The following is a 22,523-nucleotide window of genomic DNA, read 5'->3' on the forward strand; positions in this document are numbered from 1 at the left end:
TCAAATCTTCTAGGTTGATTTTTTTATTGGCAAGAGTAAAGCGGGTCATGAATATTCAATTTGCTAGCTGAAAGCCTGGTTGAAAATGTGGTTGTAATTACTTTTTAAAGTGTTTTTCGTGCCGAAATATATTAAAATGATATTTTTATATTTTTTTAAAAATTTATTTTTGAGATCAATGTATCAAAACGATCCAAAATATATATATAAAAAATATTTAGCAAAAAAAAATTAAATTTTTATAGAACACGGTACAACCTGAGTTTAATAACATTGAACAAAACTTATAACTCCTATCCTATTTTTTCTTTTTCTTTGTTTAGCACATTATTAATTTGAAGAAATTTGTACGAAGTTTCTTGATAATCAGGACGGTTTAGCGCACTCAAACTTTTGATTTTATCTCAATTTCATGTGCTCTTTAGTTTGATTTTATTTCTCAATCAATGACATGCCGGAAAAAGTTTATGTATGATCCAATTTTTACTCTCGAGAAAGGTAGAGCTCCATTCCACGGATATTAACAAAATAATTTTTCTGGCGCAATCAATTAATTAATGCTTATTCTCACTGTTTTACTAATTAATCCAAACTTAATTTAAACAACGCATAAAAATATTTCCTCAAGATTCCAATACTCTGGAAGAATATTTTTGTGCTCTGGTCCATGCAGGAAACATTTGTTTTTTTCCCCTGAAGGTCATAATTAAAATCTTAAATTCGTACCCTTGAGTTTATCGTATAGTTTAGCAACTCTTGAGTTAATAAAATACTTGTAATTTGCTGGATAACTTCTCTCAAATCTCACTCTAAAACTAAAGAAGCTTGGGCTCTACATGTGTTTGTAGCTGGGCACGTAAAAACGATCTTTGATGCTCAAAAAACCCTAAAAAAAGAGAGGGGGGAATTATTTAAAATGTCCATGCATAATTAATGGGACGATGAACTCTTCGATTTCAGATCACAGAATCAAAATTAACGGAGGAAAAACAAAGGAAAAGGAACCTTATGATTCACTGTACCTCTTTTTTTTTATTCTCTTCCTCTCTGCTGGTCTGCTGCAAAGAAAAACAGCTAGAACCATCCAAGGACGAATCTGAATAACGTATACAATCTTGTCAGCATGAGAAAGCTGGAAAATTGTCACCTGTCCCTGTCCAGAAATTGACTGCATTTTATTTATTTATTTATTTACTATTGTCATCTCTTGGTCCAGTAAAAAAAACTATTTATATATTTTTTACCTTTTCAACAACAAAGTTGGTTAGGTTAGCTAAGGCTTGATAGTGTCAGATAATAATATAATATTATTTTCAAGACTTCATTTTTATTTTATCTAATTAAATTGATAAAATTAGTTCATCCAACAGCTTAAGCTAGGTTGTGAATGTTATTTTGCTACTGCAACTTTGATATATTTGCTGGCTTGAAGGTTCTTATTCGAGATCCAGTGCCTTGCCCGTGACAGATGAACATATTGCTCGATCCCCTTTCTTAGTCATGCCCTTTGCCCCCCTCTCCTTGAAGCATGATTTTATGATAGCTTATCGATCAGAAATCGCTATAAAAAATGGTAGCTGCTCGTGTTTTTTCTTTTCTGGCCTTGACGTTTGTCTGCTGAAAACCCTTCTGGGCAGACAATGCCTTCCAGCAAACACCAGCAGAAATGAATTTAAAAGAGAAAATGGCATTGACCCGTGGATAAAACTCATCTACGGTCTTCTTTACGCCATACATCTCCATCCAAATCCCTCTCGACTTCATCTTCTTTGGAGAATCGAATGGCCTCTTGACTTCACCAAAAAGTTGGTCATCATCTCATTCCACAAAATTTTACCCTAACCTGGATTTAGAGAACGTTTGGCATTGCGTTTGTAACTGCGTTTCATCAAATTTTGAAATTTTTTTTTTTGCTAAAATTAAGTGCGGTTTGTACTTTTTGTATCGTTTTGATGTACTGATGTCAAAAATGATTTTTAAAAAATGAAAAAACATCATTCACATGTATTTCGGCATGAAAAGCTATTTAAAAAGCAACTGTCAAACACAATCTTAAAACTGGTCAAATACTTCGTTTGGTATCTTGAATAAGTCTAACCCTGCCACGTATATCAAGATTCCAACTTCCGTTACGTGTACGGCGGGAGGGTTTTGACATGGATGACTTTAGAGATTGGCAACTTGACATGAAATATCGTCGTCTATGGGACATCATATTAATTTTTTTTTAAAAAAAATAAAGCTGAAGTTTTACTTAATCAACGAAGCTGCCAGGTAAGTGTCAATCACATCAACATATTTTAATTCTAGATTATATTTTTATATATCCAACATGAACATGAACATGAACATGGGTTGAATCAGCCAATCAATCTGTACCAAGTTTAATAACTGAAGTTAACAGGTGAAAATCGTTGATTCTATCAAATAACGGGCACATGCGAAGTTTTTTTTAAAACAAAATAAAGGAAAACAACTTCAAGAAGAAGACATATCTTCTGATGGGTGGCGTAGTTCCTTTCACACAATTTCAGATCAGTGGTTGACTTTAGAGCCCATCCAATTCCTCGCAATTCCTTGGCTAAAGCAACGTTGTCTCCCCTCACATGAGATTTCCTCCGTTGGAGGATGTAACCATGTCCCTCTTCCTCCCGGGAGATTCTTTGCCGATCATAGCATATTTCCTCGGAAAAATAATGCAAAGAAAAAAAAAATAACAAAAACCTTTTTTTATTGGAAAAGAAATTGAAAAGGAAATATGATTTTGTTCTATGATGCTAGCTATTGTAAAATTTTAAGTCTACGTGACTTTTTTTATAAGATGCTTTCCTCTTCTTCTTTTTCCACTGAAACAATAATTTTTTTTTATGTCCATGACAAGAATTAATTGTTTTTTAAGGTTTGTTTGGAAATCTTGTTTTATCTGTGAATAAATGTACAATATTATTTTAGCATAAAGAGTGATGTCTATTTAAAAGTACGGTAGAAATTATATTTTAATTTTTTTTATTTAAAAATATATATTTTTTAATTTTTAAAATTTTTCATTAATATGAACGCATTAAAATGATTTAAAAAAAATAATTTTAAATAAAAAACTTTAAATTTTAGATAAATACGCGTAAACACCCCTTTCATTCTATTGAAAGTACGTATTGCAATAGAATAAGTAGAAAAAATTAAAAAAAATGTTATCTGTTTACTTGAAGAAATGAAAATAAAAAATAGCATTTGTCTTATGTGTATTTAATAAAATTCGTGTACCATTCGAGTTCATCTTGGATTATAAATTTATAATTTTTTACCGCTTAAAACACCTACCTCAAAATAAAAATAAAAATATGAAAAAGAAAAGAAAAAAAACATACGCACACTTGTGATCTACACATCGAAGATTAGATCCCATAATCTCCCATAAATCTCTCTCCTTAATCTCTCCCTCCCTCGCCCTCCTCTCTCCTAAAACACAAACAAGAGCTCTTCCCTTCCCAGAAGGGATCTTTTTTTCAGTCACTTCAACAATAAAACAGTCGGTTACTTTTTTGCGTCTTCTCTGATAACTTCCCCTCTTGTTTCCTCCCACATTTCATAGAAAAAGAAGAAGATTCATGAATCCTCTCACTCTAAACTTCCACTTCTATTTCTTGTCTCAAGATGAGACCTTCATTACTTGCTGTTTTTCTAAGTGTAGAATCAGATCAAGGATTATGTGAAGAGATTGAGAAAAATAAAGGGTCTTGTTGATTCTGAGTTCTTGAATATAAGATTGGAACTTTACATCTAAAAATGATAGCTTCAGGGATAAATTTGGTGATGACAGTAATAGGATTTGGTGTAAGCACTATGTTTATAGTTTTTGTTTGTACTCGCCTTCTCTGTGCTCGGATTCAGATGAATGCTTCAAGACGAGCTTTTCCTATTGCTTCCAGATCTAATCTTAGCTTAGTAAGCACTTCCCTTTGGTTTTCAGCACTGTTTCTATATTTAGTTGGTTGTTATAATGTGTTTTCTATGATTTTTTTGTGTAAACTGAAGTGGGTTTTATATGGTTTTTGGTTTTGGAATTGAATGAGTGGAGTTGGTTTGGTTGGATTTTAGCTTCTTTTTTTTCCCCTGTTTTTAATTGGGTTTCATTTATCTGTTTGTCTAATTTTGGATATTTTGATTATTCATTTATTGTACTGCGGAAATTAATGTGGGCTTGTTTTATGGTTTTTTGTTTTGTAATTCTGTGAGTGGAGTAGGCTGGATTTTAGCTTCTAAAGCTGGAGTTTTTTTTTTTTAACTGGGTTTAGTTTCTTGTGTTTGTTTAAATTTGGATATTTTATTTGTGGTAATACAAAGTCAATTGCCAAATTAATTGTCTTTAAGCAAAAATTGGAACTGGCTTATTGAACAGTAGAGGGTGATATAAACGTACTTATTGTGAGGCAAAAGTCCCATTTTTTGTAAAAAAATACAATTTAATCTTTGAAATTTGGTTTTTTCATTTGCTGAATAGAGTTTTGTTTCATGGGGTAATTGTTTGTCTAGGAGCTTAACTGTTAATTTTTGACATGTGTTACAGTTGGAACGAGGTGGTCTTGAGCATGTATTTTTAGCAAACTTTCCAACCAAGAAATACAATGATAAGATTTTCTCAGCTTCAGAAGATGCTCAGTATGTTCTTCCTTCCCTGCTCTATTTCCTTTTTAGTATTATTGGATTTGGTTTTTATGCAATGATTTTGTATGATGTAGATAATTTTCCTAGTTTTCGAACCATGTTGGCTTAAGTTGTCATTACAATGAAGAATATGCAGTGCCAGTAATATTGTGTTATGATTTTTTATTTTGAAGGTTTTATCCATTTGTAGTTCTATTTTTGAAAGACGTGAAGAACAGGGTGTGGAGGTGTAAGATTGATGATTTCTTATAAATTTTGAATTTAGACTTAAATTTTTGTTTTCTTCTGATATAAACTTTGATTTAGTTGTGGCAATCTTGTATGAGGCAGAGTAAGCACGCGTTTGTGCTGGGATCTCTTTTTCATGTTTTTTTTTTATTATTATACTCTCTGTTTGACTGAGCAGAGTTTCTGAAACCTTATCGCTAAATGTTTGGAGTGGTATGACTGGGATGAAATTCTCTCAGTGCACAAAAACCTTTATTTAGCTATCTTGCGGTGTTTTGTTTTTCTAACTGTAGATGCTGTCTTCTTACAGCAGTCTTGCAGGTGATATTTAACTATTGTTGCTTAATGAAACACCACCTTCTTCTCCCAGGCCTTTGACATCGGTCAAAAATTATTTAAAATGTTTCCACAAGGCACATGGAATTTGAGGTTGGGCTTGCTAACAATTAATTAATGGGAATTGGACCTCGGATGCTCTTGGTTGTTTTTTCACCCCTTGACAGAAGGAAAAGAAAAGAAAAGAAAAAAACGGTGGTATTCAGAAGGACTGGCTCACTATTTGAGTTTTGATTGAAGCAACCTTTGAGCTGTTGGGAATCCAATTTGACTGACCTTGAGAAATTATGAAAGTTGTGGCGAAATAGAAGAATTGCTCTGCTCCATTTTTTGGAGGACCCAAACTTGCCTTTTCTTTTCTTTTTTTCTAGTATAATTCACCAGTTCAATCCGGGTGACAATAACCTCTGTGATCTTCATGAGGAAGTGAAAACAGAGGCTTGGGCAATAGGAATTATTGAGAAAGGGGTTACTCTGTTGGATGTTGAACCTCAATTCTCCTAAAGACAATTTTGCTCTTCTGAAGTGAAAAGGCATGAAACTGGTGGCATGTGTGCACTTATAAATGAAGCTTTAACTCCTAAACAACCAAACCTTCTCTCTTGGTTACGTTTTCATTGGTCATAAGCCATCCTTTTGTTAATACTAGTTGTGTGATGCTGAGAAAAAGTTTCAAGAAATACGATTCATTTATACTTTTGAGTTTGTGACAGTGCTCCTTTAGAGGGCTTGCCTATCTGATTAATTTATTTTCTGAACCTTTTGTACGCATTCTAGCTGGTACTCTTGGTGCTGGACCCCTTTTTTTGTTGTCACTGAAATCCTCACGGATAAATGCCTGTTTTTCTTCGGAGTTTTTTTAAATGGTTCATTTTGACTTTAATTTTAATTTTGTTCTTTTTTTGGTCACTTGAACCTCCTTCCGAAGAAGCATCTAAAAGCAGAAACAAGTTGACGTCATATTGGTAATTGGATCATCATGACAGATAGCAGCAGGGTTTCAATTGCACCATGTCCATGTTGTCTCTTTAGCATATTGGTTTCCTCATGGATTTGCGTTGTTTATCTTCAAAGTTCACAGTACTCTGCCATTTCACAATTTTCTGCTAATAAGTTGTGGTTTTATGTGGCAGATGCACAATTTGTCTTGCAGAATATCATGGAGATGATATATTGCGGATTCTCCCCTACTGTGGGCACTCCTTCCATGTGACCTGCATAGACATATGGTTGCAACAGCATTCAACTTGTCCTGTTTGTCGAATATCATTGCGTGAATTTCCTGAGAAAAAGCGTGTGATGCAACCCTTGTTCAGTTCAGCTATCCGATCTCGAAATGGCACAGAGACATTTGATTCCCATTCTTATAACTACATGTTGACTGAGCATGGGATTTCACCAAGATCATACAACAACCATGGGACGGACCCCATTCAAGATAATCATTGTGCATCTGGTGGTGATGAAGAAGAAGGCGGGGAGAATTCACCCCCCTTGACCGAGAGTAATCAGATTGCAAAAGACATAGCTGACAAGCATGTAGAAAGCCCGTCAAATCCCTAGATCCTTAAGAAGAGTCAAAATTTAAGCTGCATTCATTAGGTTTTCCAATTTTACAGGGTCCAAATATTGGTATATAGAGTGAAAAATGTTGGAATGCCATTGGAACAACTCCCAGAAAGTTCATTGTTCTTCACTCGTGGCTTACTGTAAATATTGCAAAAGTCATTTGTTTTTCAATTCCCCCCTTCAAAATGGTTGATTTCTGGGCAGTTTTGTTAGTTTCGGTTGTGAAATAGAATCTGATGAAGAATGGTTGAATGGGATAGCAGTTCTTACATGCCTCTCCCCTTCTCATACAAGTGTAACTGCAGCGATCTGTGTAGACAGAAACACATCAGATGTAGATAATCCTACCTTTCTGCCCAATGTTTCTTTCATTGGACTTTTCACAAGACGCAACCCTTGGTGGGGTTTGCAACTCTGATATGCTCTACATGTCTCCTGCTTTAGAATATGTCCGGATTGTTTATAAAGCTACTACTAAGCAGCTCATTTGTCGTCAAGATTGTAGATTTGACTGGAGCACCTGATCTTGCTTTTGGTACCTTTCTATTCAGGTCTGTCTTTTCAATATTTTGCTTCAAGGTACGCATACAAGGTCACGTTCTGTGTTCTTTACTTCTCTGTCTCCTTGTGAAACTAAAGTGAAAATGTTAGCTGAGTTATCATTAGAGGAAGCATCATAATTGGATCTGGAGGCCCTTCTGTCCCCATGGATAGTTTTGGAGGGCTAATCTTTTAATGGCAACAAACGGCAGAAAGCTGACAGATTTGGTTTCTATTAACCTAGCAAAGATCCTACCACCATTTGTTTGCGTTTGGAATTGCGTATGATTGTGTTTTATAAGTGTGTTTTTTTATACAAATAAAAATCAATTGATTTTTTTTTTAATGTTGTTGATGTACTAATTTCAAAAAAAAAAAATAATTTAAATCATGTTTTCAAAAGAAAAGTATTTTTACGAAGTATTATTATGCATCATGATTCTAATCACAGTAGCACATTAAAGTATAAAGAAAGCACATCCAGGAATATCGAACTCTGTGAAAACATCACGTCAGGGCCTAACTTGGGGAATCTTTAAACTACAGGGACCAAAGTGGAACTTAGTTGAAACTAGAAGGGCTAAAACATCTAACATTTGCAGAACGTGTTGTTTGTCAGGAATTCTATATTATAATGTGGAATCTGTGAAGATCCGTGGGAGGTTGCTCTTTCTTCGGTTGCTTTCATGCACAAGTTGTCTGTGTGGGTGCATAAATGGTCACTTTGCAATGACCATGTTCCCTGTCTTTAATTCTTCTTGTGTCTCAAAATAAAGCCATTTATGCTCGTATTTTCCAGTTTCTAATAATTTCGTATATCCACTATGGAAATCTCCCTCTTTTCTTTGTTTCTTTCTTCTGTCTTATCATGGTCATTAAATTTAATTCATGAGTCGACGTGTCGGTTACAGGTTGAGAGAAGAGTAAATAAACCTTTGACAATTAAATTTGTTTCTTTCTTCTGTCTTATCATGGTCATTAAATTTAATTCATGAGTCGACTTGTCGGTTACAGGTTGAGAGAATAAATAAACCTGTGACAATTAAATTTGTTTTTGAAGCCCAAACAATATCTTATTGGAATTTTTCAAGGAAAGTAAACAAAGTTCTTAACCAATTGCTAATGAACTTGCCGAATCGAGTAAGTTTTGAGTTAATTTTTTTATTTTTATGTACGGTATTTTTGAACTATTTAGATTAAATCCTTCTTGGATTGTTTGAATTTGAAAGAAACCTCGTCCACACTATGATTCTCAATTAACTATTTCTTTCAATGTTTTACAAGGAAAAGAACCTGGTTTGATATTTTTTTAAAGTGATTTCTGAATTGATATATTTTTAATGTTTTTAATATATTTTTGAATTAAAAAAAAACATTTTAAAAACAGAAAGAAATATGATTTGCCGACATATCAAATAATTAAAGAGAAATGCCCTCAACGTCCAGCTCCAGGTACAAGATGGACCCGTAAAACACGCGGGTTCCAGGGGCAGAAAAAGCGGATTCATGAATGCAAAAGCGTTCCTCCACAAGGACATCAATTTCTCCAAAATCTCTTCAAATTACAGAGAGAAATAGATAAAACTAAGAAAAAAAAACAATAACATCCCGTCATCTATTAAATAATTATTTTTCTTAATTCATTCTCTTTTATTTATTTATTAATTGTATTTTTCTCCTTTTTATATTTATAAAGAATCATAGCTCGAATATAGCTTAAAGTAGTCACGCCGAAGTCCAAAAAGCGTGGTCTATTCTAATTAATGTGGCAACAAATTATAGCTCTGATAATTAAATGGGCCGTCTAATCAGATAACTTTATGGGCGGTCCTGAGCGGCTACTTATTTTATGAATTATTAGTTAGGCCTCTGCACTGATTAATCCCAGCCTATCATCATAATATCATATATACTAACATTTTTGGCCTCGTCAGAAAATAATAAATAACCCATGCTATATTCCCTAAACACCTTTTCACCTGATATGATAAATCATACCCAGAAAACCTAAATCATTGATCGAATATAAATAGTTAGGATTTAGTTCTTATGAGTTAGTCGTGATGGTCATAGTATATATTTTAATTTTATGAAAAAGATCTTGGTCGTTAATTTCAAAATCTTTCCTTGCAAAATAATAAGATAATCTAGCAAGTCCATTTGTTAGGACGAGGAGGACGAGGAGCATCTGTGTCATATTTCAACTGTCAGTGAAATTTCTTGCATGTTGCTTATCAAATCAGCGCGCGGGGATCAAAAAGAATTCTATTGGATTCAACTAACCCCACAATGAAATTCATTGATGTATAGAAGTAATTATAGAGATGAGGCTTTTGAAAAAAAAATCTGAAAGGCTCCATAGGTTTGTAGTTGTTGGATAAACATCCGTTCATGCCAGCAACAGATTCGGCTAAATGCTTCTTTGAGACACGAGCAGCTGTCTACCCAGCCGGGGATCAGCGGCGGAGCCAGGATATTAGGAGGTTTGGGAGGTAAAATAGAAACTTTCAGGGGTGGTTAAAAGCAGGGCCCCCGGTCCCTGCCAGCCACCCCCTGCCTCCGCCCCTGCGGTGAAGAGAGCTGGTGAATATATGCTAAGATAGATTCTTTCTCCGCAAACGATCAGGGAGTCAAGAAATTTACTCCAGGATGCTGGAGAAGGGTGCACGCACAAACACAGAAATTATACAGAAGACAATTAAAATGGAAAAGAGTTCTATAATTCTCGTAGGGCATAATATGCTTGCACCATTGTTATTGACTTAATTAATGACATCAAATGAAGAATCAACAACATAATAGTTATAAAAATCACAAACGCTTTTAGGCAGGACACTAATTAATTAGTGCCATTATATATAATCAACTCGTCGCGGGATCACAGCTTAATTAAACTCTAGGCTTGATCATAGCTCTAAGGCTATTCTTCATAGACACAGTAAACTCCAACTTCCCAGAGAAATCCAACTTGCTGTTAGGTGGATAGGCAGTCCATTCAAATTCTTGAACCATTCTTGCAATCATCAGGTGAAGGTGTACAGTGGCCAGCCCTAAACCAGGGCATATCCTCCTCCCCACACCAAAAGGCATCATTTTCACCCCTGTAACCCCTGTAATATCGGCATCCTCTCCGTCGGAAATGAATCGATCCGGGTTGAATTTTTCAGGATTGTTCCATACTTTTGGGTCCTCTCCTATTCCATAAGAGAAAAATTCAACACTTGCATCAAGTGGTATATCATACCCTGCCAATGTCGTCGGCTCGGTAACTGCATGACTTAGAACAAAATAGGTAGGAGGGTGTTTGCGTAGCAATTCTTTTACTACTGCATGCAAATACTCCATTTTCTCTACATCTTTCTCGTCCACTTTTCGATCACCGACAGTTGATTTTATCTCATTGTAGAGCTTGGTCTGAACCTCGGGATTGGCAATTAGCTGTGCAATGCCCCATTCGACAGCGGTCGCTGTAGTGTCAGTCCCACCGTTGAGGAACTCCGAGCAAAGAGTGACAAGCTCTTCATTACTTGGAGTTGATTTCCTTCCTTCGAATGTTAGGTCAAAAAGGGTATCCAGGTATGAAAATGACATCGCCGATTTGTCTGATCCAGGGTTTCGGATAGCATTCCTTCGCTTTTCGATGAAGGAAACCATGAAATTTACTTGCGCTTTCCTTACTTCAGATGCCCTCTTTCTTTGCTTGGAGAAAAACGGACTTAAAATCGGAAGGAAGTCATCAATTCTTGGATCAAGAACGATCAAGACTGACTTCATGACCTGATCCATTTTCTCAATGGTCTCGTCATCCATTTCAATACCAAAACACATGGCTAGAAGAATGCAAAACACTGCAAACCGGACATTTTTAATCACCCAAACATCTCCACTATTAGCCTCAGCTTCGGTTCTAAGCCGATTAATAAGTGTATCCATTGCACTATCTCTTACGTTACGAAACTCCTTGATCCTACTTGAACTAAGCATGTTTTGCACCATGTTTCGCCTCAGCGACCGCCACACCGAACCATAAACTGCCGCATTGACACTGAACTTATTGCAGCTAAAGATGGTTCTTGTTGGGTTTTCTTTCGGCCTAGATGCAAAGCAAGCACCCCTTTCAATAAGCGCTTCATGGGCTAACTTCGCATCGCTGATGATGATCATTGTTCTTGTTCCCATTTTAAGAGTGAAAATTGAACCATATTTCGAACGTATATCATCAACATATTCAAAGAAAGGCTTGCCTGATTGAGCAACCTGGAAAAGATTTCCAACAATAGGCCAACCGGGTGGACCTGGAGGGAGGTGTGAGCGTTTGGATTTGGGTTTTCGAGAAAGCAAGAAAATGAGGCCTGAAATGAACAGGGCAAGAATGGTAAAGAAAAGATGATAGTAAGGATCAAGAGTTGCAGAACTAAAACTGAGAAGAGACATTGTGTTTGTGCTAAGGAGAGATGAAAAGGGGAGACGTGAATGATGCTGAACTGAGGTGGTTTTTGGAGAAGAAAGTCTATAAGAATGGCAAGAGCATGAAATTGCAGGTGGGATTTCAATAATGAACACGACGTTTGCTAGAGTAAATGCATTATTTGGGTGGGTGGTTGTTAACTGATCATAAAGCTTATCGTGCATGTGCAAACAATCGACAACACTACTTGATGCTAAGAAGTTATGATCGGTGACTCTGACAGAACAATGAATACCAGAGACTCCACTAGCTAGCTTGCTGTATGCAATAATGCTTTTAAGACACGAGCAGGGAGAACCACTTCCAGATTGATCTATTAAATGTTTGCAACTAATATAGGTAGGGGTTTCCTCGTTTGAATTTTTTGTTCTTTTTTTTTAAAAAAAGGAGCATTAGTTGAAGTCATTTTCTAGTAGGATATATATAGTATATGTTTAATGGAAACCGTTACCCCTATACCCTGATTTTTTTATATATATATTTTTTTAATGTATTAAGATATTGTTTGGAAATGAGTTTTAACTTGTATTTTATTAAAATTATTTTTTAAAATATTATTTTTTAAAATATTTTTTATATTATTTTGATACACTGATATTAAAAATAAAAAAAATTATTATAATAATTTTTTAATAAAAATTATTTTAAAAAGCAACTGTTTAAATAACGAATTAATAAAGTTACAGATATAAAAAAAGATAAATTAATTAGACCGAGCCTAGGGAGGCGATTGATGGTTAATTAATATACAAACTATGTGGGTTTCTGTTATTTTCTTCAAATCTTTTTCCACCACTTGGTTATTTATGACATCGACTATGACAGGGAGGAGGTTTTTTTTTTTAAAATATTCCAGTATATACATTTTTGGGGGACAAAAGGTAAGTGTTGTTTTTAAGGATCAAACTGATTTTCTTTTCGAAGGACCAAACGTGTCATTTGTTTTAGAAGGAGAAAGCTAAGATCTTTGCAGCGTTAAACATGTCAGGAAACAAGTACTGCATTACTAAATGTTGAGATTTTCATTTTTTGGGGATTAAATTAAAACCTTGTTGAGAAAAGGGACTGAATGTACTGCATTACTAAGTCTGGGGCCTAAGGGGACAAAATCGGGCCACCTTGGATTCGGCCCCGTAAATGCACAATTGATTGATTATGAACGTGCTCTCTTTTGAATAAAAAAAATAATATAATAAAGAAATTAATTGATTTGATACTGTGATGAAGATTCCTAAAGATTCAGTGGCTAAGTAATCGTTTCTGCCGTCGACGATTTGGACGTTGCGACCCTGTGACGATCCATTACATTAATCAATGCCTTTGTCGACGTGGTAGAAAGATTACTCGTTTTACTTGCCTGTTTCTCTCGCTTTGTTGTGTTGCGGTTTGCCTATTTTCCCCCAGCAAAAATCTTCTATCCCTCTCTGATTCTTTTCTTTTTTGAGTTGTGATGGTGGCGTGTGCCTTCCCTTAGTTATCGTTTCAGAACGAGATTCAAATCACATTTTATTAAAATTTAAAATTTTATTTAAAAAAGTATTTTTTTATTTTTAAATTGTTTTGATACATTGACATGAAATATAATTTTTTAAAAATAAAAAATATTATTTTAATATATTTCTAAATAAAAAAAATATTTTAATTTACGACCACTATAACAGTGAGAAACATATTTATAAAAGGAGAAATATTTGTTACTAGACAAATCACTAGATTCGTAATTCTTCAAGATGGATATGTACGGTGGCCTAGTAGATTTGATTGTTTTCTTAACTTTTGAATTTAAGTCTATTAGAATAATATAGATAGTGTATCACAAAGATCATTTCAAAATAAGATTTAATGGCTATTAATGTGTAAATTAATTTTATTAGATTTAAATTTAATTTCTTAACTTTTAAAACTTAGTCCCAGCATTAGTCGAGGCATGACTAGATATACAATATATATTTAAAATGTTGGAGATCCTATGTTAAAAAGCTAACTATTCCTCAAGAGTGAAAATGAAGAAAGTTGAGAAAGAAGATGCAACCCGTTTATGTAGAGACCAAATGTCACGATCCGGGTTCTAGATCCGTGACTGGCAAATAAACAAGGTCTCTCGTAGGTTTCCATACTTGTGCAAACTCAAACTTAAAAACAATTTTTTTTATATATAACCAAAACAGAGATTTACGCAACATGATAACATAACTAACTCCATAATATAAATTGACTATCTTAATATAGGAGTTAATACAAATATCGTAATTGTGGAGCACTAATTAGAAATAAAAAGAAAAGTACCAACTACAATTAAAAGATGAGGTTCTGAAGGTCCAACAAAAATGATCTAATAACAAGCTATAAGCCTAAAAAAAGATAAATAATAAGAAGGTGTGCTCAATACCCTAGTTAGTAGATAACGTTTAATATATGTACATGAGGTAATATAATAATGTGTGTGTGTGTCTTTAAGTTCTTACATAAAAGTTTCTTAAATAATTCATAAAAAGAATATCATAAAGTAAAGCTCGTCGGGAAATCAAAAAGCAATGAGTATGACGCTTCGTACTATGGGATGATCAGTCGCCACAGGTCGGTGACTCCCCCGACCAACTAGGATTCAAATACGATGTGCATAAAGACTAACACTACCCTATTACCATAGGTATTCTAACTGGCATATCATAGGTTCATATCATAATCACACAGACAAAATCATATATCAAGGCTCAACTTATGACACCAATCAAATGAGAAACTATCAATTCAGAAGTACATAATGATTCATATCAATGATCCAGTTTTAATAAATGATCATGTTTAATCATAAACGATAAATAAATAACAATATAAGAATTATCGAGAAGCACAATTAATTCCATATTAACAATTCAAATATTTATACTAATCCTATAGCATATGGAAAATTATATGCTCACTTGACTCAAAAGTATAAATAAAACGTAAGCAGATACCGAAGGCAGTCATATTGATGTTCTCCATGTAGAATATCAAGATTATCTGAAAACAGAATGAAATATACTAAAAAATTACTCAAAAAAAATATACAATCTATTTAATACACTTAACTTACGGTCAAACTCATATTCCTATATATTTATGAACCAAATTGGTCCTTTTTCCTACTAACCAAACGGTTTCTTAAAATCTAATTCAAATGAAAACAAATCATAAAACTTGACAATTATTTATCAAACCAGTTTGAAAAACTAAAATTACAGTCAGGGTCCAATCTGAAACTTTCTCATACTTTTAGGGTTAAGATTGTGATTTTGCTAAATTGAAGAACCAAACTGAAAATGTCATAAATTCATAACTATATTGAAATTTTACCCATAATTCATCCTTTTTGTACAGAATCTCGAATTATTCTTCGGAGACCAATTTATATTTTTTTCAAAGTTCAGGGACTAAACTGTAAATTTCTAAAATTGAAGGACCAAACTAAAATTTCATCATCTTCAACCTCGAGACCATACTATCCAGATTTCCAGCAATGGTTTTTCAAAATTTCTCAATATTCTTACACCCAATATATCAATTAAACTAATTAATCTCAAAATCATTATTCATAATAAAATCATCTAAAATTTAATCAATTAAACTATTACCCACAATAATTTATTCATAGCATTCCAATCAACTCATCAATCAAACCCAAATCATAATCTTCAAAACTGTAATCTTCAAGAAATTCATAATCTTAATTAATATCAACAATTATACACTTCAAAAACATAAATCTTACATTTTAAACTTATTTTCTCTAACTCTCTCTTCCTCCTTTTATCTTTTGTTCTTTCTCTTCTTCTTCTTACGGTTCCCTCTCTTCAAATCTGAGACTTCTTTTTTTCTTTTTTATTCTTTCTTTTATATTTACCAACTTTTTGTTCAATTACTAAAATATCCTTCATCTATTTATACATAAAACTTACTCTTTTAGGGGTATTGTTGTCATTTCCTATTAATCCTTTCTTTCTTTATTTCAAAATATTACACCAAATTATTCTATATATGCAAAATATACTTGATGTGGACAATCCTTAATCCTATTCAAGAGATGTTGGGATATGAATGGTTTATCCTTGCCCTTACTATGTGAAATATGTTAGGTTTGCTCATAAAAACCCTAATTGATAGGTTATATTCTAGGCAGATTTTTTTTTACAGTTAAAATTAAGAAAAGACCCCCCCTTTCTCTCTCGAGATTGACAGAACTAAAAAATAATGACACTGAAGTTTTGTATCAAAATGTTATTTTTCTAAAATTAAAATTATTAGTCCTTTAATAGCAAAAAATGATGGCGAATTAAAATATACTTTCCAAACAACTCGCAAAACCACTACCTATATTACCCAAGTTATTCACTTCAATCCACTATCTTGCAATTCAACCCTCCCTAAAAAAATATGCAATTGGATGTTAATTTGAGCTCAAAAGAGCTTAATCGTGTAAAATAAAATTTTAAGGATCAAATTGATTTTTTTTTTAAAAAAAAGGGCTTTTTTAGTTTCTTTTAATGTATAGTGCTTTTCAAAAATATTTTTTACTTAAAAATATATTAAAAATTTTTATTTTTTTTATTCGACATCAATATATTAAAACCATATAAAAACACTAAAAATACTTTAATTTTTTATTTTTTATTTTTTAAAATTAATTTTTGATATCAGCACATCAAAAAAAATCTACACACACACAAAATACAAAGAAAAAAAAATAAATTCAAATTGTCAATTCAACAACACAAATTGAATATCCATCCCATAAACTGCTCGGTGCACATAATCCAGATTAATTATTTAAGAGAGATAATCAATCAATCAATCAATTAATTACTAGCTAGCATAGGCAATTAACGATACAAATTAAGACATCAATTACGCACAAATTTTTTTTTAAATGATGCTTATTATGACTAACCAAGTAACCATAATTTAAAACAAGTTCATCGCGTAAACAAACATACTTAGCTTTTTTTTTTCAAGCGAAAAACAGAATCTTTTGCTTCCTTCAAGTCACCACATGTCATCTCAATATTAAACTACATGGGATAAAATACATGGTAATTAAGTTCATCTTCTTCTAATATCTTTGATATCACAATTTCATATTTTATGTGTATCAAAGGGTGGATTTAAAAAAAATAATATTTAAACAAGTATTAGGTTATTGTCTCGAAAACATAATAAAAAAATAATGGAAATAAAAATGGCATATTATCATGTAACTGATATTTTTAAAATACATAAATTTATTTTTAAATCATCTAAAATACATATTTATTTTTTGTTTATCCTTGTCTCTTTAATCAAATATATTCTATTTTTATTGTTTTCATTTTTTATCCTAACAAAATAATATATTATAAAATATATATATTGTCTATTTTCCTGTTTTCTTCATCAAAAATAATATTCTCAATCAAAAGGAAAATTGTTGTTGGATTAAAATCTTACAAGAATATGTTAAAAAAAAAACTTACGAGATGGCGGGGGGGAAAGAGTTGATGGACTTTTTATGTTGGGGAGACAGCTCAATGTAATCCGAAGAAAGGTTTGGGTAACAGGCCTGGAAATAGCCCACTAATTTGGGCCCAAAGAGTTTATTAATGGCTTTTAAAAAGGCCGGCAGGCAGGCCTTTTATAATTTTGAGCTACATCGATCAAACCGCTAATTTAGTCCATCTTTTTTTCAACATTTGAATTTAAGATATTTTTCATGGAAATCTCAAATCTTAACCCTTAAGAAATTCTGCTTTGGACCTAAAGGAGGGGTAGAGATGGGAATAACATCCCTTTCCATTCCCCGAATTATTCGAAGTTTCTACAAGTTCATGCATGACGGTGATAGACTGATAGCAAATGGTATAGACTTTAATTCCTCGTTTTTTTTAAAAAAAAAAAAACGAGGAATAGGAACCAAAATTATGTTATCATGCTCTTTGTTTAACCCTCATCGAATTACTTATATGTTGGACTCGATTTAATAGGTTGATTAGAAAAATTCAGGGTTATATTCGGGGTTGAGGTTTTAGCTAAATTAAATAAAATATTAACTCAATTAAATTTAGAGTGTGTTTGGGAACGTGATTCCTCGAATTAATTTTTTATATATTTTCAGATCGTTTTGATGTGTTGGTGTTAAAAATATTTTTTTTATTTTGATGCATTTCTAAACTAAAAACATTTTGAATTGTCACCGCTATCACAATTTCAAACACATTCTTATTCAATGAGTTTTTATTTACTAGAAACTTAGTTCAAACATGATTGAATTAACATTGAAAAATATAATATTATGTTTAAAAATATAATTTTAATGAAAAACAATTAATCTAAATCACCTCAATAATCCATTTTATTTTTATATGAAATATTATCATACATAAAAATTATTATTACGAGTATGATTATTATTACGGTGAATTGATCACATAAAAATGTTGAGATTATATGTATATTTTTATATTATGATGCATAATATTTTGAAATTAAAAATATATTAAAATAAAAAGTTTTATTTTTTATTTTTTATATTATCATGTTAAAATTTTCTAAAAAAAATATTATTTTAATTTATTTGATAATTTGAAAGATGTTTTTTAAACAAGAAAAAGATTGGAAAAGAAGAAAAAGCCGTGAAATTGAGCCCCGATTTGGGTGAGGCGATGATTTGAAAGATGGGAAATCTGCGTGTCTTATCAAGGACTGGAGTAACAAAAGGATGGGAAATGAAGGTTCATAGCCAATTCAAGTCGTTTCATGTCCAAGCCACCTTCCTCCCTTTTTCTTCTCTTTTTGGGCGGAGTTTCAAAAAGGAGCAGCCAGCAAATCAATCAAGCAGATTGTTTTATTCATAAGCGTGATCTCCAATAGAATTTCCCTTTGTTTTTTCTTCATGCATCATCGCATGCCATGGCTGGACCTTTCTTTTCTTCTTTCTTTCATAAACGGACGAGAAAGGACTCTGCCGTTTAGGAGATATATATATATAGATAGGACTGCTTTTTTATTTTATTTTATATATATATATATTCCAACATGTCACTGATTAATTATATATAGATAGGACTGGTTTTTTATATATATATATAAATATTTTGAACCAATAGAATCACATTTTCAAACCCTAACCTATGTGCTTAATATTGTAAGCTTTATAGGTACATGTTCAGACCTACAAACATCGCTATATATATATATATATAAGCACGAAATGGAAACCCATAGCACTCATATTTACTTTAAAAAAAAAAAAATACAATCAAGTTCCCCATTGGCTAAGCAACTGAAATATAAATAAATGATTAATAAAAAAAATAAAAGATGATAAGAAAAACCCATCGATCTATTGTTTTAGTAAAAACCCTAAGCCCTTTTGTTCTGACCATGAAAGACATTTCATGGTCTTATAATAAAAACTCCTTAGTCAGTTCTTACTTACACAAATGAACAACCTCACCCCCAAATGTCACACAATATGGAAATAAATAAATGTACCGTACGTCACCTTCTCATCAACAAGTTAATTAACATCTACATAGCTAATTAAAGAAAAAACAGCTTAATTAACTAATTAATTAATTACTTGTTGTGCCAAAGTTGCTGCTGGTTCTTCTCCTTGTTGAGCTTCAAGTCAAACTTATTAGTATTCCACAAATGCTGATCTCCTTCATTTATTTGAACCTGAAAGCAGCTGTTATCATTCACTTGACTACCCACATAAGAGTTAGAAGGTGATGAATTCATGCCATTATAGGATTCAAGTTGCTGAAAATAATTGCTGGTCCTTAAATCCTCTTTACGCTTCTTGTTAGACTCTGTTGTCATGTTAAAGTAGATATTCATGCTCTCCCATTTCTCCTTGCACTCATCCACACTCCTATCATAGCCTAAACTAGCCATCTCTGCTGCTATCTCCTCCCAAAGGCCTTCATTCGAATACCCATTCTCTTGGAATCTTGAGTCCATGGAGGTTCTGAGCTGTATGAAGCTCAGGATCTCGGGCTCAGTCCATGTAATGTTATTGAACTTGTCTTTCTGAATCTTCTTAGCAACAGCGCTGTCCGGGTTTTTGTTGTGCCTTTGAGTGGCTACTGCGATTTGCTCAACTGATGATGACAGTTCTAGTCCTTTCTCCGTATGTTTCTTCAAGGCTTCCATTAATGCAGCATCTCTAGCTTCAATCCATGCTCTCTCTTTAGCCCAAAACTCATGTTCCTGATCGAACCGAGCCAACTCTTGTTTTGTCCACTCTTCCTCTCTACACATTCTTTCATGCTCTCTATCTTCAATGGTCTTCAACATTTTCTCCATCCAGGCATCTTGTTTCTCCATCAACTTCCTCATTTGTGAGTCCACAAAGTCCTTAACCTTTAGTTTCCAACTCTTTTTAGGCCTTGCAAGACTTTGGCTCTCATTTATCCCTTTCTGTTTTTCCGTTGATCGGTTCATCATGTTGTAAGCAATAGCTGAAAGGTCATCATCATTGTTTTCTGATGAAGAAGTCTCAAACTCGGATGTGTTGGAGAAACTCAGACTCTCACTGTGCTTGTTTTCTTGAAATGTTTCTTGACTTTCTTGGTTGATTGTGTTGCTCATTGGAGCTTGGTAAAGAAGTGTGTTGTTAACAAAATGGGTTTCCGAGGCTGAAGCTTGATTGCTTGGCTCTCCATAAAGGGCTTCAAGCTGCCTAAAGAACCTATAATGCTTGCCATCTTGTCTCCCAGCTTTCCCTTCCTTGGTTTTCTTGTAGTACTTGTACAAGTTCTCAAACTTCTCTCTACATTTCTTGCCACTTCTATGGTACCCGTGCTCCTCAGCCATGATCCTGAATATCAGCAAAGTCAAATTAACTCAATACTGCTTGTATGTGTGTACAAACAGACACACAGGTACAGATTTCAAGGAAATGAAAAACCTAACCAGAAGTTTACGTATTCTTGTGCAGACAATAATGATACTATTAATATAATGATTTAGCAATATTCATTAGTTGACTAACATACTCTCAACATTTCTCTCACACAAAAAGCAATTAATTAGTTTATTGACCATCATTTTTAGTAATTAAAGTATTAAATATTCAAAACATTCTTCTTGGGATGTAATTAATGAAGATCCCACCAGCTAATTAAGTTATCTTGTCTCTCTTTGAATTTTAAAATCATTAACTAGCTATTATTGTACTCCTCTCAAGAAGAAGAAGAAGAAGAAGAAGAAGAAGAAGAGGCTAGCTAGTATATACCATCATCCTCCAATTGCTACCAAGGAGTTCATAATAGAAAATTAGCGAAGAGATTATGATACTGAGAACAAATACTACTTGTACTGATCACCACTACACACGCACAAAAACGGCTATTGAAAGGAAATCACGAAATGAACTCAAGAGAAGATTTTACAAATAAGCAAATAAAATTGCTTTAAATCCTGGGGCATGAGCCCTTAAAACACACAAGAAGAAAAAAAGAAAGCGAAGAAGAAGAAGGACTATCATCATCAATGTCCACTTCGTGACAAAACGAAAAAAAATTTAGGGTTTCCTAATCCAGTATCTGCAACGCAAGAACAAGCCTGATAGAATAAGAAATACTCAACAAAGGAAACAGGATATTTGCCCAAAAGGGCTTCGTAGAATTTATTTAGTTGAACAAGGAAAGTACCTTGAAACCTCATCCCATAATGGACCCTTTTGATTAGCCTCCTTGAACCGGGAATCAAGCCTAGATCTGATCTCAAGAAGAGTAAGAGTCTCTTGTCTTGGCCATCTACTATTATTTCCTCCATCATTTCCAATCCACCCAGCAGTAGTAGCACTTTCCATTTCTACTCCATATAGGGTACCAACACCAGCTGAACTACTAGTGCCAATTGTAGCACTATTTGTAGTATTAATATTAGTGGCATTGGTGCAGTAACGATCATGATGCCCACCAAGCTTGACTAAACCACTTGACAACATTGCTTCATGGCCAACCATAATGGACTCAAAGTGATGTGTTTGTGGTGCGGCGAGATTCCTACTTTGAACAAAGAATGGCTCACCCCCTTGCTGGGTTCCTTGAAAATGACTTCTTCCGGCCACCAGTTGCCGGAGATCTGGCATTCCGTACTGGTGGTGGTGTTCACTCATTTCTTGCTCCCACTAATCCCACTCCACTAGGTTTAGATAGCAAGAAAAATATACACTACAGACGAGAGAGATGTTTTCTTCTGGGCCTTCAAATTATAAAGAGAGATTAATTGACAAATTTGGAACTTTTTTCTTGGGGAGACAGGATCCGAGTCTACCGCAACTTTTCATCACTACTACTTCATTAACCTTTCTCTTTCTCTGTCTTTCTCTTTAGAGAGAGGAGGGAGAGCATTACGTAATGTGTATGGGCCAATCTGAGAGCGACAGATGTCAAACAATTACACGAGGATGACAACCCACTATTCGAGCTCTGGTCACGTTACGCGTGTACAGTGTTTAGGATTTGACCTTTTGACCGACCATTTTGCTTCCTGTCCATAACATGATCAGTTTGGTACCCTAGGAGAGAAGACATGGCTGGCTAGCTCACTCAACCCCCAATCTGTTGCTTCAGGAAGCCCAAAGGTTTGCTAGCAATTAACTTCTATTTCGGGTTTCAATTATCTAAGAAAACTAAAACCATAATAAACTTGATTTTTTAAAAAAAAAAAGACTTAATAATTCGGTGTG

The 22,523-nt window shown here is 33.6% G+C and overlaps 4 protein-coding genes across 6 annotated transcripts in view; 1 reads left to right on the forward strand and 3 right to left on the reverse strand.

Annotated features, from left to right (window-relative positions):
• LOC7494896 (protein GLUTELIN PRECURSOR ACCUMULATION 3) overlaps positions 1-12,715 on the reverse strand; it is a 42,917-nt gene extending 30,202 nt beyond the window's left edge. For all 3 annotated transcript variants that reach the window (XM_024606052.2, XM_006379415.3, XM_002311926.4), the window contains exon 1: positions 12,704-12,715. The gene's annotated coding sequence lies outside the window, so the exon portion shown is untranslated. The remainder of the gene's footprint in view (positions 1-12,703) is intronic.
• Positions 3,356-7,410, forward strand: LOC7494898 (RING-H2 finger protein ATL8). Its single transcript, XM_002311003.3, has 3 exons — positions 3,356-3,945; positions 4,568-4,659; positions 6,363-7,410. The coding sequence occupies exons 1-3, from the start codon at positions 3,787-3,789 to the stop codon at positions 6,790-6,792; spliced, it is 681 nt and encodes a 226-aa protein (XP_002311039.1). The 5' UTR covers positions 3,356-3,786; the 3' UTR covers positions 6,793-7,410.
• Positions 10,037-11,899, reverse strand: LOC7494899 (cytochrome P450 77A3). The gene has a single exon (XM_002311929.4). The coding sequence runs from the start codon at positions 11,770-11,772 to the stop codon at positions 10,228-10,230; it is 1,545 nt and encodes a 514-aa protein (XP_002311965.1). The 5' UTR covers positions 11,773-11,899; the 3' UTR covers positions 10,037-10,227.
• A 6,389-nt stretch (positions 12,716-19,104) lies between the features above and the next one.
• On the reverse strand, positions 19,105-22,132 carry LOC7479828 (trihelix transcription factor PTL). The gene is made up of 2 exons (XM_002311930.4): positions 21,481-22,132; positions 19,105-20,645 (listed from the first exon to the last, which is right to left on the reverse strand). Exons 1-2 carry the CDS (start codon positions 21,948-21,950, stop codon positions 19,400-19,402), a joined length of 1,716 nt encoding a protein of 571 aa, XP_002311966.2. The 5' UTR covers positions 21,951-22,132; the 3' UTR covers positions 19,105-19,399.
• Positions 22,133-22,523: the final 391 nt, after the last annotated feature.

Source organism: Populus trichocarpa, chromosome 8 (genome assembly GCF_000002775.5).
Source record: "Populus trichocarpa isolate Nisqually-1 chromosome 8, P.trichocarpa_v4.1, whole genome shotgun sequence".
In the NCBI taxonomy this organism is placed as follows: Eukaryota; Viridiplantae; Streptophyta; class Magnoliopsida; order Malpighiales; family Salicaceae; genus Populus; species Populus trichocarpa.